General features: G+C 40.1%; 1 protein-coding gene across 2 annotated transcripts in view; it reads left to right on the top strand.

Moving 5' to 3' along the window:
- Nucleotides 1–9,735, top strand: part of stas (Transmembrane protein stas) — a 75,049-nt gene extending 65,314 nt beyond the window's left edge. For both annotated transcript variants that reach the window (XM_068354108.1, XM_068354109.1), the window contains exons 7-8: nucleotides 1,006–1,097; nucleotides 5,123–9,735. In XM_068354108.1, coding sequence (XP_068210209.1) covers nucleotides 1,006–1,097; nucleotides 5,123–5,200 — 170 coding nt within the window. In that variant the 3' untranslated portion in view covers nucleotides 5,201–9,735. The remainder of the gene's footprint in view (nucleotides 1–1,005; nucleotides 1,098–5,122) is intronic.
- Nucleotides 9,736–16,675: the final 6,940 nt, after the last annotated feature.

Consider the following 16,675-nt stretch of genomic DNA (forward strand, 5'->3'; position numbering starts at 1 on the left):
TGAAGGGCTAAACAACTTCACAGATTAATGGTACCCCTGAAGGTGCAGCTGACAAAGAAGTGTTCAGCTGGACCATTTTTCATGAGAACTAAACCAAAAAGGCTACCAGATCGTGATACCACTCATCTTTAGACATCTGTCAGCCATCAGGATCATCCAAAGGCTTGGTGTGATCATCAATAGATTGATCTTTTGGTGAATCAAGCTGAACAAAGGAAAGGTGTAGGCATAAAGATGGTCCCATGGGTGTTTGAAGATGTCCTCGAACACCGTTGTTGATATGTAGCTAACAGAACAACTAAGGCTCCTCAGAATGATCTTTAAACTTTTGCAGCCATGTGAGAACTCACACATATATGTAGTCAGACAAAGTTATGCATATTTATAGTTTGGCTCCCAAACAAGGAAACAGACACTGATTTGTTATGTATAAGTTCAAAATAAAAACTGGAGAAAAAAGGGTAAATTTTAGGCTAAATCCATAGTAATGAAAAATTATGTGTTAACACCTCCAAATATTGTGAAATTTTCAAGTTTTATAATACAGGTTGAATTCCAACTGGCTTTATGTAGTTTTATGAGAGTAATTTGTTCTCCCTAAAGTTCATGTTCATATTTAGTTTAGAGAAGCCTTACTGAATGGATAGTCTTTTACAATCTAATGAGTATTGTTGGCTGAGGTTAAGCAATTACAATAATGACATGGCATCAGAGACTTGGTAAGAATTACAGTATTCAGCTGCCAAGGAAGATTGGACATGATTATTCTCCCTAGGTCTTATTAAGAAATAATGCATCATTACCATTTTTTAAACATTTCTTGATAGATGTTTCTACTACTTTATTCAAGGTTTTCTAAGGCTTCTCTATATGTGTTTTTAACAGGTATCATAAAGTGACCTAATATATACCGTAATATTAGTACATTATATTTAATTTTGTATTGCAATCTTCAGAGTTCAGTATATAAATTCTGTATATTATCAATATCTTGATATTTTTCAGGTGTCGCCCCACCCAGTATTTTAGCTGTTCAAGCAGGTACCACTTTGTACCAACTCACTTCTTCCAGAGATGCCTTTTCATTTACCTCCCTTGTAAGTATGATTTACTTGAAACATTTTCATAATTACAATAGTGTGAAGTGCTGTATTTCATATAATAATGTTACTTTTGCCTTTTAATTTACCCTGAGGAGTTCTTTACAGCACCTTCACAGGTTTGATTAATTGTTGGAATTGAAGAAATGAATTTATTTTTCAATATCATAGAACTTTATCATTTTGACACACTATATCCATTTTTTAAATTAGCAAAACACTATTAGGTGTTTTATAGTTTTACATGAATTCTGCAGACAACTTTTAATTGAGTTTGTTGTATGAAATTTGCATAATATTTTGCTATCATTATTGGGAGGTATTTGATATTCTATGTATAGTTACCTATACATTATTGTTGTGAACTTCAAGTCATTAGATGGGCAATATGCTTTTTATTCCCTTGAATCTTTTAAGAAGATATTGGAAAAGTAGTATGCTATAGGCCTGAGAACCCCAGTAGGGAAAGAAACCCTGTATTACTATTATTATTACAAGCCAAGCTATAACCCCAATTGGAAAAGCAAGATGCTAAACCCAAGGGCTCCAACAAGGGGAAATAGCTCAGTTAGGAAAGGAAACAAGGAAATAAAAAAAATTAACAATCAAAATAAAATATACTAAGAACAGTAATAGTATTAAATTAGATCTTTCATACATACATATACCAAGGCACTTCCCCCAATTTTTGGGGGGGTAGCAGACATCAAACAAATGAAACAAAAAAGGGGACCTCTCCTCTCTATGTTCCTCTCAGCCTTTCATATATAAACTAAAAACATAAAAAAAAAAAACGGGAGAGAGACATAACATAGTACAGTGTGCCTGAGTGTACCCTCAATCAAGACAACTCTAATCCAAGACAGTGGAAGGCCATGGTACAGAGGCTATGGCACTACACAAGACTAGAGAACAATGGTTTGATTTTGCAGTGTCCTTCTCCTAGAAGATCTGCTAAAGAGTCTCTTCTACCTTTACCAAGAAGAAAGTAGCCACTGAACAATTACATTGCAGTAGTTAACCCCTTGAGAGAAGAAGAATTGTTTGGTAATCTCAGTGTTGTCAGGAGTATGAGGCCAGAGGAAAATGTGGGAAGAATAGGCCAGACTATTCATGTTTTTTGTAGGCAAAGACAAAATGAGCCATAACCAGTGAGAGGGATCCAATGAATTACTGTCTGACCAGTCAAAGGACCCAGTAACTCCCTAGCAGTAGCATCTCAATGAGTGGCTGGTTCCCTGGTCAACTATTACATACAGAGAAATAAAAAGAAATTAAGAGTAAATTACTTTATTAAAGAACAATAGCAAAATGATGATGAGGATAACAATATGATTATAACTATACTGTATATAGAAAAGGCCAGTAGTGATGGTTTTGAAAATGCCCCACCTGGCTAATTCAAGAAGGTAAGAAGGGAGGAGGAAGGAGGTGAAGAAGTCTGTTGTCAATTCCTCATCAGCCAAAAAGGATGGGGGGAGGGGGGATGCATGTCATGCCCTTGAGCGATATGACAGCAACAGGGACCAGAGCAGTTGAGTATAAGTCCTTCAAGACAGATACCTACACCCTTCGAAATCCTCACTTGCTGATCAATGCTAAAATGCCCTGGCCTTGATGGGAGAGATGGAAGCAATGGAGAAAAATAATTTTGTTATTTTTCTAGATTAATCTCTGGGTTACTACAAGTCAACTCTTCTTGGTGGAGAAGTCAACTAAAGCTCAAGACCAGTGATCAACCTCTCTCCCATCAGAGGAGATTTATAGCTTCAGTGGATCTGAAGGATGCATACTTCCAATTGCCCATTTATCAATCCTCTTAGAAGTACCTCTGCTTTATCAATGGAGCGGTGTATCAGTTTAATTAAGATCCTTTGTTTCTGATTGTCAGTCCTCTTTGAAGTACTTTTGCTTCATCCTCCGCGGAGCAGTGTATCAATTCAAAATCCTTTGTTTTGGCTGTACACTGCCCCCAGGTGTTCATGCAGGTGTCAGCTTGGACCAATTGCACATCATATATCTCTTTTTATGTATCTCAAAGATTGTTTGATCCTGGCCTCCTCCAGGAGGAAGATGCCACAGGCTCAAGGTAGATTTCTTTTCTTTGGTTGTGTTCTATGGATTGTGATAAATTGTGAAAAGTCTAATCTTGCACCTAAGCTAAGGTTGAAGTATTTGGCTATACTGACAGACATAGCACCAGCAAGATTCTTTCTACACAGACAATTGCATCAATAGGCTTCAAGATGTAGCGAAAGTCAATACTTCTAGATTGCCTTTGGCAGTTTTCTCTGCCTCCTCTCATCATTGGAGAAGATTGTTCCTATCGGATGACTGCCAGAGATCCCTTCTTTGGTGTCTGAATGTCAGCCTCCAGGGATTCTGCAAGCCATCCTGTTCCAGTGGGACAGAAAGTGTGGACTGATCTTGTGTAATTGCTGGGCAAAGAAAACCTCACCAAGGGAGTCCCACTTGACTCCCCACCTCCTGACATACGACTGTTCCAAATTCCATCAAGGGAGGGATTTGGTGCACACCTAGGCAATCTGGTCACATTACGTGTGTGGCAAGCAGAAAAAAGCATATGCACATCATGTTGGAAATGCAAACAGTATTTATAGTACTGCTAAAACATTCCAAGAATATTTGATAAGCACTTTGTAGTGTTGATGAGTTACAACACCAATGTAGCAGCTTACGTCAATAAGCAACAGGACTTTCTCTCCCACTTTGCATGGCTGTGGAAAGAGTGAACTCTCAGATCTCGGGGCCTGAGAATTTACTGCAGTCTCTAGCTGGTTGTTAGATACTGCCTCCCACACACTCTTGAAGAAGTGAATTCTTCATACCCCATGGCACAAGCTCAACCCCATCTTCCAGTTGATTCCACAATTATTGTTTTGATGGTCCCCAAGGAGAAACTCGCAGTGGAAGGCACATTTTTCCAGCCTTTGTCTGCTGCCATGGAAACCTCTTCCATGGCCAGCCTCTAGGTTGCTATTTGGAACGACTAGTGGTCTTGTGCTGCCGTTTACCAAGCTAATACTCAGGATTTGTTGGGAAAGTATAACAGGTTAATTCTGTCCAATACAAAGGTAGTGACTTAATATGCACATCAGTTGGCTAACCAATTTGCCAACTGGATCCTACAACTGGATCTTGAATAGATGGGATGCAATTGTTTCCTTCTCCAGACAGGTAGGACAGGCGATGTCAATGTTGAGCAATTCCCCAGTTTCGTAAGGTTATGTATCCTATAAGAGTATACAGTGTAGGTTCATCTGTGATCTGGTATAATTTATTTTTGGTACAGGTCTAAAACTTATGCCTGTGGCATCCCTATACACAGGCTGTCAAGAGGTTGGCAGAATCATCTTTGCTCCTCTATAGAAGCAGGTGTTCTAATTTCCGGAAAAGTTGATCCAGCCAGAATTTATAGTTTGTAGGAACTACCTCCCTCCTATGAAAGTCTCTTATTGAAGAACGATGATTTGTATTAATGTCAGAACGAATTGTAAAGGTAATCTGTGTTTTTCCTAATTATTTGAACTTTAGTCCAAATTACACTTCCTGACTCAGCCACCCCACAAGTCCTATGCGGAAAGGTAAAATGTCTCAGTCTTGCTGACTGACAGGCGAGTGGTATTTCCCCGGCACTCGTCAGTAGTTATACTGTAACCACCTTGTTAAATTTTAGTATCATTTCCAGGTTCACTGAAGTCATACTCCTTTTGAAGGAAAATACAATTTACTTTTAAAGGTTTTAATATTTTGTTGGTACTATGTCATGGAGGAACCACATTAAAGTCACGTGATGTAAATTGGTGTAACGTGGATGTAATGTTTTCTATCAATATTTTAGGATAAGTGACGTAAACTTGGAAATGATATTAGGTGAATAGGATTTAGATTCATAAAATTTGGGCATTTTAAAATATTCGTATTTGAATGTACCTATTTACTGTACAATATAGGAACAAATTTTAAGAAATGTATTTGCTGAATATATTTTTTTTTTTCAGGTACTTTTGGCCTTTGCAGCTTTATTATCTTTGGTGCCAATTCTTTTGAAGAATCGCTTGCGTGAGAAGTTTGATTAGGGATGGTTTCCTTCCATGGGTCAATTGTGGAAGAGGGAGTCGGGAGAATCATTAGAAAGAGAGAAGTCACAAAATAATAACAAAAAAATTAAGAGAGGCATTCTTGTCCGCTTCATTAATCACCAGGTTACTTCTCAGACGGCTGTTGAACCTAGTACTGAACCTTGTCAAGACAGTTGCACTGGTATGGTATCCGGACCTCTCAATAAGTCAGAGAATGCTGTGACAAGTCCAGGCATTGAGATGGTGGTTATAGTTCACTCAGGACATTAATCTCATCAGTCGTATTCTTCAAATGTCAAAACTTCGAGTGGAAAGACTTTTAAAATATAAAAATCTTCACTATCATCTATGTAAAATTGGAGGTTGTGTACATTACATGTATTAGCTTGTAAATACTGTTCTGTGTTGTACCTGATATGTACAGTTTGTTGTCAATGACACCAGTGATTTTCAATATTGAATGTCAATTTGTTAAGAAATATAAATGTATGAATGAACAATGTGTGCACATTTTGCACAGTTCAACCGAGTTTAAATGTATGAATACAGTAAACAGTTTGTGCACATTTTGCACAGTTCAGCTGAGTTTCGTAGTATTAGACTCGTGAGAAAATTAGGAAAATTTAATGATTTCATAAAGAGACCAGGCAATATCAGCACAGCCATTTCAAAGGAAAAGGGTTCATTCGTTAGAAAATAAACTTTCCTTTTGGAACTTCCACAACGCGTCCTATGGTAGGGTCACTTTAGCCATTTTGTTATTATGCAACAACCAGCACGTGTGCTGTGCTGAATGGGGAACAAAGACTTTTTTTAATCTATGGTAATAAATATTTAGGTACCCCATCTGTGGATAAGTTTTCCCTCCACTTTGGGAATTGTTTTCGAATACTCTGTAGTCCCTGTTTGTTCCAAACCATATTGAAGTTGATTTTTAGGAGACATGAACTCTGCTTTTCATGTATACTTGATCCACCGTTCCATTATAGACCTTTTAAAGATGAATTGAGCTCCAGTTGCTAATCCTTGCAGATAACATAGAGCTTGTTTAATATGTTTTTGTAATATCTATTGTTTTGTCATAAAGTAGGTTATTTTGTAGATTCACAAGTAGGACTACTTTCTAACATTGTTATTCTTCCTGGACTTAAAAGGCATAGATCTCAAATTACTTGGGTAATGAACAATGCTAAAACAATCACATTATAAGACGAGCACAGTGACACATAAGAGGCATGTCCAGATGAGCAGACCTGATCTACATTAACATAAATACTAATCATGTCAGATATACCAACATATTTGTTAACATGTACACTCATTATCAGCAAGATCATATCTGTGGCAAGCCATATCACCAGTTGCCCAATGATTCAAGTCGAACTACTTAAAAGCTATTTTGCTATATGAAATAAGTTAACAGAAAATAAAGAGCTTATGCTGTGATTATAGGTAGTCATCTTTGTCTTCAGCTTTTACCCATTTCTAGATAGGATTGCAGTTTCTTATCGGCCCTATCAAACTTCTGTCCCGTTTTCCAACATCTCATTTTATGTTATCTTTTCTTATTAACTATGTCCTTCCCCTTTACTTCTTTTTGTGTTAATGACTTTTTTATGAACATGACCATCTCTTCTCAGAACTCCAGATATCCACCTCAACATCCTCATCTCAGCTTCCATTTTTTTGTTCTAGAACTTTTTTTTATTGATCACATCTCTGTTCCACAAAGCAATCCTTTTGCCGCACAGTATACTGTACCTGATGATCTCCAATTCATCCAATCCTATAGTATTTTTTCTGTCCATATCTTTTATTATCTGTCATATTTGATTAAAGGTGTTTAATACATTCTGAAACAGTTTAAACACTTCATATATGTTGAAATCCTCGTCAATTGTGTTAGTGTATATTTATCAAAACAAAAATATTTAGTAAATTTGTAATGAGCACACAAATGAAATTTTGATTGTCAAACTGAAAGTGTACTCTATACTGTAGTTAATATAAAGAATCTTTCTTGCTATAAAATGAGTTCACAACAATAAATGCTGAGATGTTAATCTGGGAAGTGTGTGTTAGTAGATCCATCATAAGTGAATCTAAGTTTTCACTGTCCTAGAAAGGAAAATACTGTAGTGGCTTTGAAATTTATTATTATAAGAGAGCCCTTTTGAAATATTCAATTAGAGTCGTCACGCTAATTCATAATTGCCTTGGTCTTGACCTAGTAATCTCGCAAATTGTAAATAATCTAATAGTGTATATGTACATAAGGTATAAATTATCAATTGCAAGTAATCTTTAGTGCAATACTTGGTATATGGTATACAATAAGCTTTTGTTAGATATATGTTCTATACTGTACTACACTGCCAAATACGTATACAAAGTTGCCGAAAATCTTATGCTAGGAATGTATAAAGTGCTTACACAAAGTTTTTTTTTATATAATTTTGTAGCCATGCAGATTTTGCGGTACTGATGTATGGATCACGTAAACAGTAATTTATTTGGTCATTCTTTGCATCATATGCTACACAACACTTTTCTTCTGATCATAAATACAGAGCACCGTGCACTTTTTGTCATACCACACTTGACTACCTACAAGCATAGTCATGCATCACTTCCCGATCATTGATTGACATATTTTTGTTGTAGGGATCCCATAAATGTCTATTCTATATAACTATTCTTTGCATCATTGGTAACTGCAATAATAATGCCACCCAACACTTTTCTCCTATTAATAGTACGGAGCACCATACAATATTTGTTGTACCCCACTTGATGAATTACAGGCATAGTCTATCATGACTTTGCACTCATTGACTGCCATTTGTCCAACATTCATTCTTGCATGATGAAGCTTTTTCAGCAATCTTGCCTGATCGTCTGGACATGTCAGAAGACAAGCACAGTGAATCTGGGTGTATGCACCATATATACTTTAGTGATATGCCAGGTTTTATTTGAAAGGCTTTCTTTTAAGCCAGGATTTTAGGAGTTCAGGTTATTGGCAAAGTTTGATTTGTGACCTTGGATGCAAGCTACAAAGCAATTTAGTGATAAAGATATCTATACAACCAGACTACTGGCTAAAAGGGGAAATAATTGTTGACAGATATTTGTTTGTATATAACTTCTAAGGCAGTAAACACATTTCCCAGTTTAGAAAAAAAGCTGGTAGAATCACATTTAAGTTTCCAAAAACTTGCTACCAAAATATACATTATTATTTTTTTTTTCTTCTTAAAACAAAGCCAGGGCTTCTATGAAGTAAATGAAATTTGTCAAAATTTTAAAAATTGATAACTGGAATATGGAGTCTAGTTAAATGTAGAGATTACAACATATGCAAAATGGAATTATACAACTAGAATGTTTTCTGATTGTCATCTTTCAATTTAATTAAATACAATTTCTGAGGCATCATTTCTCAATTACTGAAAAATAAAATTGATGCATCTAAATGCCTTGAATGTTAATTTTGCTGTATGTTGTATGTAAATAGGTTTGGTTGTTTTTCCTTATTTATGAAAATTTAAACAGCTGGCCAACAATCATATAAGTAAATGAACCAGAAAATGTAGAACTGTACACTGTTAGCTAAGAGATAATTGGCGATAACAGTTTTTTCTTTTAACTGAAGGAAGGCTTTTACACAAATCCCTTTCTTAGTTCTCTTGACTTGGAAAAATGCAGTACAAGGACTGTGTTCATGCATTTGTTACTAGAGCCTAATTCTTTTTGGCTGTAGGGCAAGGTTATTTCACATCTGCATGCGGGTCAGCAAGAGTCAAAAGACTATAGTTTCCAGAAATAATTTAGAGTTAAATGTTAAAATATGTATCTACACTTAATTTATATTTTGGTGTATCAACCATAGAAATTTTGTGTTTTTCTTTTGTATTTGGCTTATAATTAAAAATACTACTTGGCCTTTCTGCAATTACTTTTGTATTGTATTGTAATGTGACCATCTGGTAATGTGAACATATTTTTACTTTACCATCCAGTAGATATAAAGTAAGTTCATCCAAACTAAGTTATATATTAAACAAAGCTTTGTTTATTTTGGAATTTCCTAAAGCTAAAGTACTTTACATTTACTGGTATGTAAGGTGTAAGTACTTAATTAGATTTTGAAAATTTAAATATAGTGTATTGTTGTATATTATGCTAAAGCAAAATTTTCAATTAGTTCTTTGTATCTTCGTGAGTGGGTGACCTAATTAGTTAAGTTGACAAAATTTTAGCGCTCTCAATAAGCAGTTTCATATTAATAATGATGAAGGGTCCCTTTAATTGTCAGATAAATTTTCAAGTCTAGTATTCCGGTCTTGAAATACAGTACAGTACATAGTTTTTTTTTCCCTCAAATAATTGAACTATTCAAAAACAATGAAGGTTTACATATATTAGCATGTGTTAAGAAACTGTACAAGAACTTTTCAACTAAATTTATTAAATGACACTGCTCTGTCACTCATTTGTATTATATATATTACACTTAATTTACAACAGCAGATTTTATTGTTACTTCATTACTTTGAAAATTTAGTGATGGTGACTTTGTGAATGAAGCATGAAAAGCTGTGTAGTTCTATATTGCATTTATTAATACTTTTGTTTATTTTCAGTTGCAAGTTTTGCATAAGCCTTAATGACAGAAGGTTTCCTATGACTCTTCAGCGCGCAACCACACAGTAGCACGTAGCAATGCAGCGGCCTGCGGCCATGCTTCACCTTGCGACCACTCGTCAGCTTGAGGCCACGTAGCAGCTCGCAATAATACAGCAGCCCACGATCAGGGACGAAAGATTTCTTCCTCGCAACTTCCTGTTCATCAGGATAAGCGAGCAAAATAGCCAAGGGTTTCAACATCTACAGTACATGGGCACATCCACTAACACCTGTTTGTTCCTCCAAGATGGAACACAACATCACGACAGTACGCATTTACTCAAGAAAGTGCAAGCACTCTTCCCAGGAAGAGGACAGACCAAGAACCCCCCATAGATGAACACCAGAATGCAAACTCCCACGTGACTCCAACCACCATTCCTTCGTTTATCAAGGACATGCCCTAGTTCCATGAGGTGGTCAGAGCATTCCAACAAGCAGTGTCGGGGACTTTCCAGGTTCCCCCATGTAGAGATTTGGTAGCCGCAGCTTCGACCAGCCCTTTGCGGATCCCGCTGAAAGCATCATGTGCCTCGAGGGTCACCTCTCCTCTATCCGATCAGAGACAAAAGAGTTCAGTTCCACCACTCGACCTCAGGAATGGCAGGCTCCCAAGGGATTGTCACTTATATGATCAAAGGTACCAAATCCTCCCACAACAATACTACTCAAAGTTAAAGCTAACTCTGATGATCCCTACTAAGAAGAAGAGGTAGCAGAACCAACCAACTCCTACCCCGGGTGACACCTTTCACCCCTGGACCAGCAGTGGCTCGAAATCTCAATAACGAAGTCTTACTGTTTGTCCTCGATTGAGAATGCTCCAACAATCCAGCCCACTCCCTCTGTCTCACTTCTCTCCTCCATCCAGGAAGGAGAGCTCGAAGAAACCTTCCTTACTCGCCAAGTTCCTACCTTGACCGAAGGAAATGAAGGATTCAAAGATGGTGCCCAAGAACTGGGCATCTTAGATGGCAGCACCAGTTCAAGAGAAAGTGCCAAGTTTGACTCGCTCCACGACAATGATAGGTAAGGAGCTTCTCTCGACGTCGAAAGAGACGACGAGACGTTATGACAATCACATCAACCCATCCTGGGCTCCTAAGGGTGAAAGTTCGTGGATGGAAGACCTCGAACAGGATTATAAGCAGGACTACACACTTACGAGAGCCGCAAGCCAAAAGATCTCTGCAACAGAGCAGAGGGAGACGGACCACACATAGGCAAGTGCTAGCATTTATCAGGGCTATTAATATGCTGGATGATCATTCCACCCAATCTCCCAAAGGTAAGGACACGGTTTCAGACCTTCTGTACAGTATCCCGAAACCTGGCCAAACCAACGCAGCCTTGCCCTGTTTTGTGGGTTGGAGGGGGCCAGAAAGAAGGCCTTCGCACAAATCTCTAGAGGTGCCCAGTCCTAATGTTCCAGCAATGCAATGAACTCCTCTCTCCTCCTTTCGTACAGCAAAGGAGATACTATGAAGTAGTCGAAAACCTGGCAGGGTTACGATCCATCGGTAGTCTCTCTGACCAAGGGCACCTCGTTTCAGAGACTCAGGACTATAGGTAAAATTTTCAGTAAGCGACACCCTGAACAATGGGAGGGTCTCAAAGTATGCCATGTAAGCCACTTCGCGGCTTGATTTATGGCCAGTATTGGTGGGCCACCTTTTCATGACAGAGGACTAGTCCCAAGAGCGAGCTAGGGCCATATTTACATTTCTTCTCTACGAGGTGGTAAACTTAGCTAACTGGGTCCTCAAGTGCCGGGATGCGGTGATCAAAAGATTCCAAAGGCAAGTACTGAAGACGGAGGTGTGAGACTACGAGCCTCATCCATGGAGGGTCCTTTGCTTTTGAACGTTGAAGGCGTCAAGAAAGCTGCAGTGTTGGAGTCAGACCAGCCAGTACTCAGTTCTCCAGAAGTGAGGCCCTATGCGGCAGCTCCTCTAACCATAAGCCTCCGCCCACTAGATCACAGGGGAGCAGTAGGAGTATGCTGGCTCCCAGGTCATCCTCGAAGAAGCCCTTTCCTGCCAAGGACCAGTCTAAAGGAAGCGAGGCCAGTATAGGAAGTAGAGTTAGTGGATGTGGTGGAGGGCAATCCTCCCACTTGTCCACCAATGTAAGGATGCCTGCAATGCCGGTGGCAGAGGTGTTCTAACATGGGGCCGAGGCATGGACGGTCTCTGTAATATGTTCAGGCTATCATATCCCCTTCACGCTATCTCTCCTTTCCTTGACTCCACATCCAAACCTAGCTAGTTCCTACACAAAGGTGTCCGTGAAGGAACAGACCCTCAGGGCTGTAAGTCCAGACCATGTTGGAGAAGGGTGCCCTCGAAGAGGTCCTAGAAGGGTTCCCAGGCTTCTACAGTCGACTTTCTGGTAAAGAAGCCATCTGGAGGTTGGAAACCTGTCATCAACCTCTCCTCTCCAAACAAGTTTGTGCAACAGACTCTGTTCAGGATGGAGACGGCAGACACGGTCAGTCAGGCGAGCAGATCTGAGGACTTCATGTGCACTCTGGATTTGAAGGACGCGTACTTCCAAATCCTAGTCCATCCTTCATCAAGGAAGTATATGAGGATCATCGAAGACAACCGACGATATCAGTTCAAGGTGCTGTGCTTCAGCCTGTTAACATCACCTCAGGTTTTCACTAGGGTCCTCTCACTACTGTCAATCTGGGCCCATGGATCGACATTCATCTGCTGAGGTACCTGGACGACTGGCTGATCTTAGCAGATTCGATGACAACCCTTCTCAAACACTGAGAGAGGCTTCTCGAGTTTTGTTGTAATCTGGGGATCTTGGTAAATCTCGAAGTCCTCTTTGTAACCAACACAGAAACTGGTATACTCAAGGATGCTTCTAGACACCAGGTTCTCAAAAGTATTCCTGTCGATGACAGGACACAAAGACTAAGGAAGGTAGAAAGTCCCTTCCTACTGTGAAACTCTCCAGCTCAACAGTGGTTATGTCTGATAGGACACCAGTCCTCTCTGGAACTTCTGTTATCTAACTCCAGACTGTGCATATGATAACTCCAGTGAAATCTAGCTGGGTTCAGCACAAGGACCCACCGGACCTGTTGGTCCTTATGGGACCCGTTTATCAAGATACTGACTCTCATTTGTGAATTTGATGACCTCAGGAAGACAACCATAACTCTCATCAGGGAGGAAAGATATTCATTGATTGGCACTTCAGTGCCCTTCTAGGATCAAAGCTGCCTCTGAGTTTCAATGGATGAAATTTACTTGTACGGCTATAAATATGGTCGATTCTGATGTTTTTGGTCAACGAAATTCCCTCCACTCTAGCCATTCAAATAAGATCCTGCTTTCCACTCTCTCCACAGACCCTTCTCCTCAATCAATCAATCTGCAGTGTACACTGACTCCAAGAGGGTCATGCACAAGGGCAAAACATGTTTAACTTGAATCTACTGCCATGAAAGATGCTTCTGTTACTAGCCTGCAAATAATGTCAAGTTTGAACACTGAGCATTTGCTGGCGAAAATTTCGCCACAATCCATGACTAGACGAACATTGCGACAAGGAAGAACTTTACAGACTTGATCCAATCGGGCACCAATGCTAAAATTTCTTGGTGCCCCAATCAGCTAACCAGTGAGCCAAGGCAAATGTTTAAGAGGCGAGAACTCTGGTAACATCCCAAGAGGGGGGAAGGCTTGCGTTACCTTGGCGAACAGGACTGCCCGAAGCTGCTCCTCAGCCGGGTCAATTCCCAAGAAGAGGAAAGGTCCAGGCCTTTCAGTTAAAAGACTTGGCTTAGTGCTGAAGAGTAGCCCTGCCCATGCAGTTCACCGACTCGCTTAGCCGAAGCTAAGGAGAGCAGAAACACCATCTTCAGAGTAAGGTCCCTTTCAAGGCATGCCTCAACAGTTCATAGGGTGTTGTCTTCAAGGAACGTAAATTCTTTACTACTTTCCAAGATAGGGGACTTTCCTCAACTGGAGGGCAGGTCTACCCAAAACTCCAATTGAGCATGGAGATTCATCCAAAGAAGAAACATCTATCCCATTTATTCTAAAGACTTGGCTCAAGGCTGAGCAATAGCCTTTTACCACTAAAATGGAGCAGAGTTTCTCCGTACAGAGGTAGAAGAAAAGGTCAGCATTTAATGAAACACTCAGAGAGAATAGATACCCCATGCGACATCAACCACAATTTGTGTTGGTATCTAGACATCTCCTTTGCAGTCTCTAGAGAAAAAACTTTCTCTGAGAGGAGATGCTTGATAATCTCCACACCTAAAGATGAAGGGACTTCATTGCCCTGTACATTGCCCTGTAATAAATCCTGACATATGATTGTTGTAACAGGTCTGGGAGGTGAAAAAGTTCTCTCATTTCTATTAGCAGGAGAAGATCTGTGTATCATTTCATGTGGCTATTTTGGTGCTTAGTAATAGTCATGCATAAGTTCGGGGTTGCTTGGACCCTTCTTAGTAGGCATTAAAAGCTAAAGCATCAAGGATATCCTACGGATGCTGGATCTGGCACTGAAGAGCAATATCCTGTTATTTTGTGGTTCAGAGCCATAGCAAACAGGTCGACTGTTTTTGTAAAACTCTACAATGTCAGGATTTCCGTTGCCATCTGAGGCAGGCCATTCAGCTCCAGTGATTTGTGTTGTCCACAACTACATTTTTCTTGGTTGGGATGAAAACTGGCTGATAGAGAAATCGCGTTGGACTTCACCCACTCTAGAGTCCTTACCGCTAAACTGTCTGTTAGTGAGACATTGTTCCTCCTTGTTTAGAGATGTAGAACGCTAAGGAGGTGTTATCCCTCATCAACTCCACTTTGAGAAGAGGGCAAAATTCTTGAATGGCTAACTAACCACACTGCCTTCACTTCCAAAAGGTTTATATGTTCTTGGTGGTCTTTTTCCATCCAGATGCCCGATATCGTGTTGTCTGTGGTGTGCTCCCCACCCTTCCCTAGATGTATCTGTGAATAGATGAAACTCTTTAGGAAAGTCAAGAGCAACATCCCCTTCGAAGGTTTCCCACTTCTAACCACCACAAAAGATCCTACCTGGAGTCAGCTAATTTTGTGATGATACATACTAGTGAGAGAGGATCATCTTGATGCTGGGACCATGACGACTCTACCACTGCAGGAAGGGACAGACTGCAGAGGCTGCCTCTGAACAAGACCATGTAAAGACGTTAGGTGACTGAGAAGAATCTGCCACTGATGGGTGGTAGCAAAGAGTGACCCATGAAGACAAGCTGCTTCCTGCAGGTGAGAAATCCTGTCTTGGGGGGAACACTTCCTTGAACTGTATCTATTTTCATCTACAGATACACTAGCTTCTGTGTGGGGATAAGGACAGATTTTTCTTCTGGGAGTCTTTGTACAATGTGAGAACTCTTGTCTTGTAGGACAAGAAGATTTTCCTTCAACTCTGCTAAGATCAACCACTCGTCCAGGTAGAGGTACAGCCGGATCCTGTTGATGTGTGCCCATGATGACACCAGCTCGAAGATCCTCATGAAAACCTACGGCACAGAGAACTTAAATACCTTCCCATTGATGAGCACTCAAAGGTATGTCCTTGAAGACGTGTGAACTGAAATCTGAAAATAGGCGTCGTTCAGATCTAAAGTTATCGTTGAGTCCTAAGGTCTTAATGCCTGATTAACTATAGCTCCTGCCTCCATTCTGAACAGGGTCTGCTGTACTATTTGTTCGAGGCGGAGAGGTAGATGACTAGTCTCCAGCCTACAGATTCCTTCTCTACAAGAAAGTCTATTGTAAAAGCCGAGAGACCCGACCTTGACCTCTTGGAGAACGTATTCTCTACAATGGTCTGGACTTCTTAAAGGGCGAGATAATCTGACGACCCTCAGCGATACGATTTTGAGGAATCAGGAGGGGCAAGTTGATAAAGGGGAGGAGGTAACCGGAAAGCTGAACCCAAACTCTCCAGCTTTCTGTCCCCAGGAATCACCACCTCCAATTCCTTTGTAGGCATTTCCTCACTGGTGGAAATATATGGGTAATGCCCATGATTAGCTCTGTCAGGCAGGGAAAGTTTGACATGGATTTTTAAGGATGGGCTGCTTTGGTTGCATTCATCTGTTTTCTGGGCTGCAATGGCTGGCCCACTAGTCTAGACTGTCCTGTTGAGGAAGGCTGCAGCTGTTGAAAGGACACGGCCATCTGCTTAAGAGAGTCCTGTGTCTCTTCCTCCATCCTTTGGTGGTGGCTGCTACTTCTGCTGGTGAAAAGAGAAAAGGTTGTTTCAAGGAGGATTTACAAAGATCTAGACCTTCTCAATGACCAATATGTTTATGGAGCTTGGAGGTCAAGGCTTTGCGGTGCTTTAGCACCCAGTTGGCCTACTGATTGGTCACTTAGTGCATAAGAAACTCTATTGCTCTTGCACCTGTTAGGACAATGTCCTTCAGCACCTGCTTCTTCTCCAGGCTGGTTAGGTCATCTGTATTGGCCAGGTAACCAACCGTACCAGACCTGTAGTTAATCCACAAGGCCATCAGTGAGGTGTTCATAGCCATAACCTCCATGGTAGACACCTCGAACAAGACTGGCACTAGCAAAAGTCTCTCAGAAGGGCACCCTGAGGCTACATGATGACCTAACGTTAGAACCTCGATAGCTCTACTGTATATTATTTCTGTTTAGGAAATAGAATTGGAACTAATCATGAAAACTTCCCTTATTTTGAGGAGTACTCTCCAGAGACCTGGTTCCTCACCTTGACCAGAACTTCTTTGGCCAA

The sequence above is a fragment of the Palaemon carinicauda genome, chromosome 30 (assembly GCF_036898095.1).
Source record: "Palaemon carinicauda isolate YSFRI2023 chromosome 30, ASM3689809v2, whole genome shotgun sequence".
Classification (NCBI taxonomy): Eukaryota; Metazoa; Arthropoda; class Malacostraca; order Decapoda; family Palaemonidae; genus Palaemon; species Palaemon carinicauda.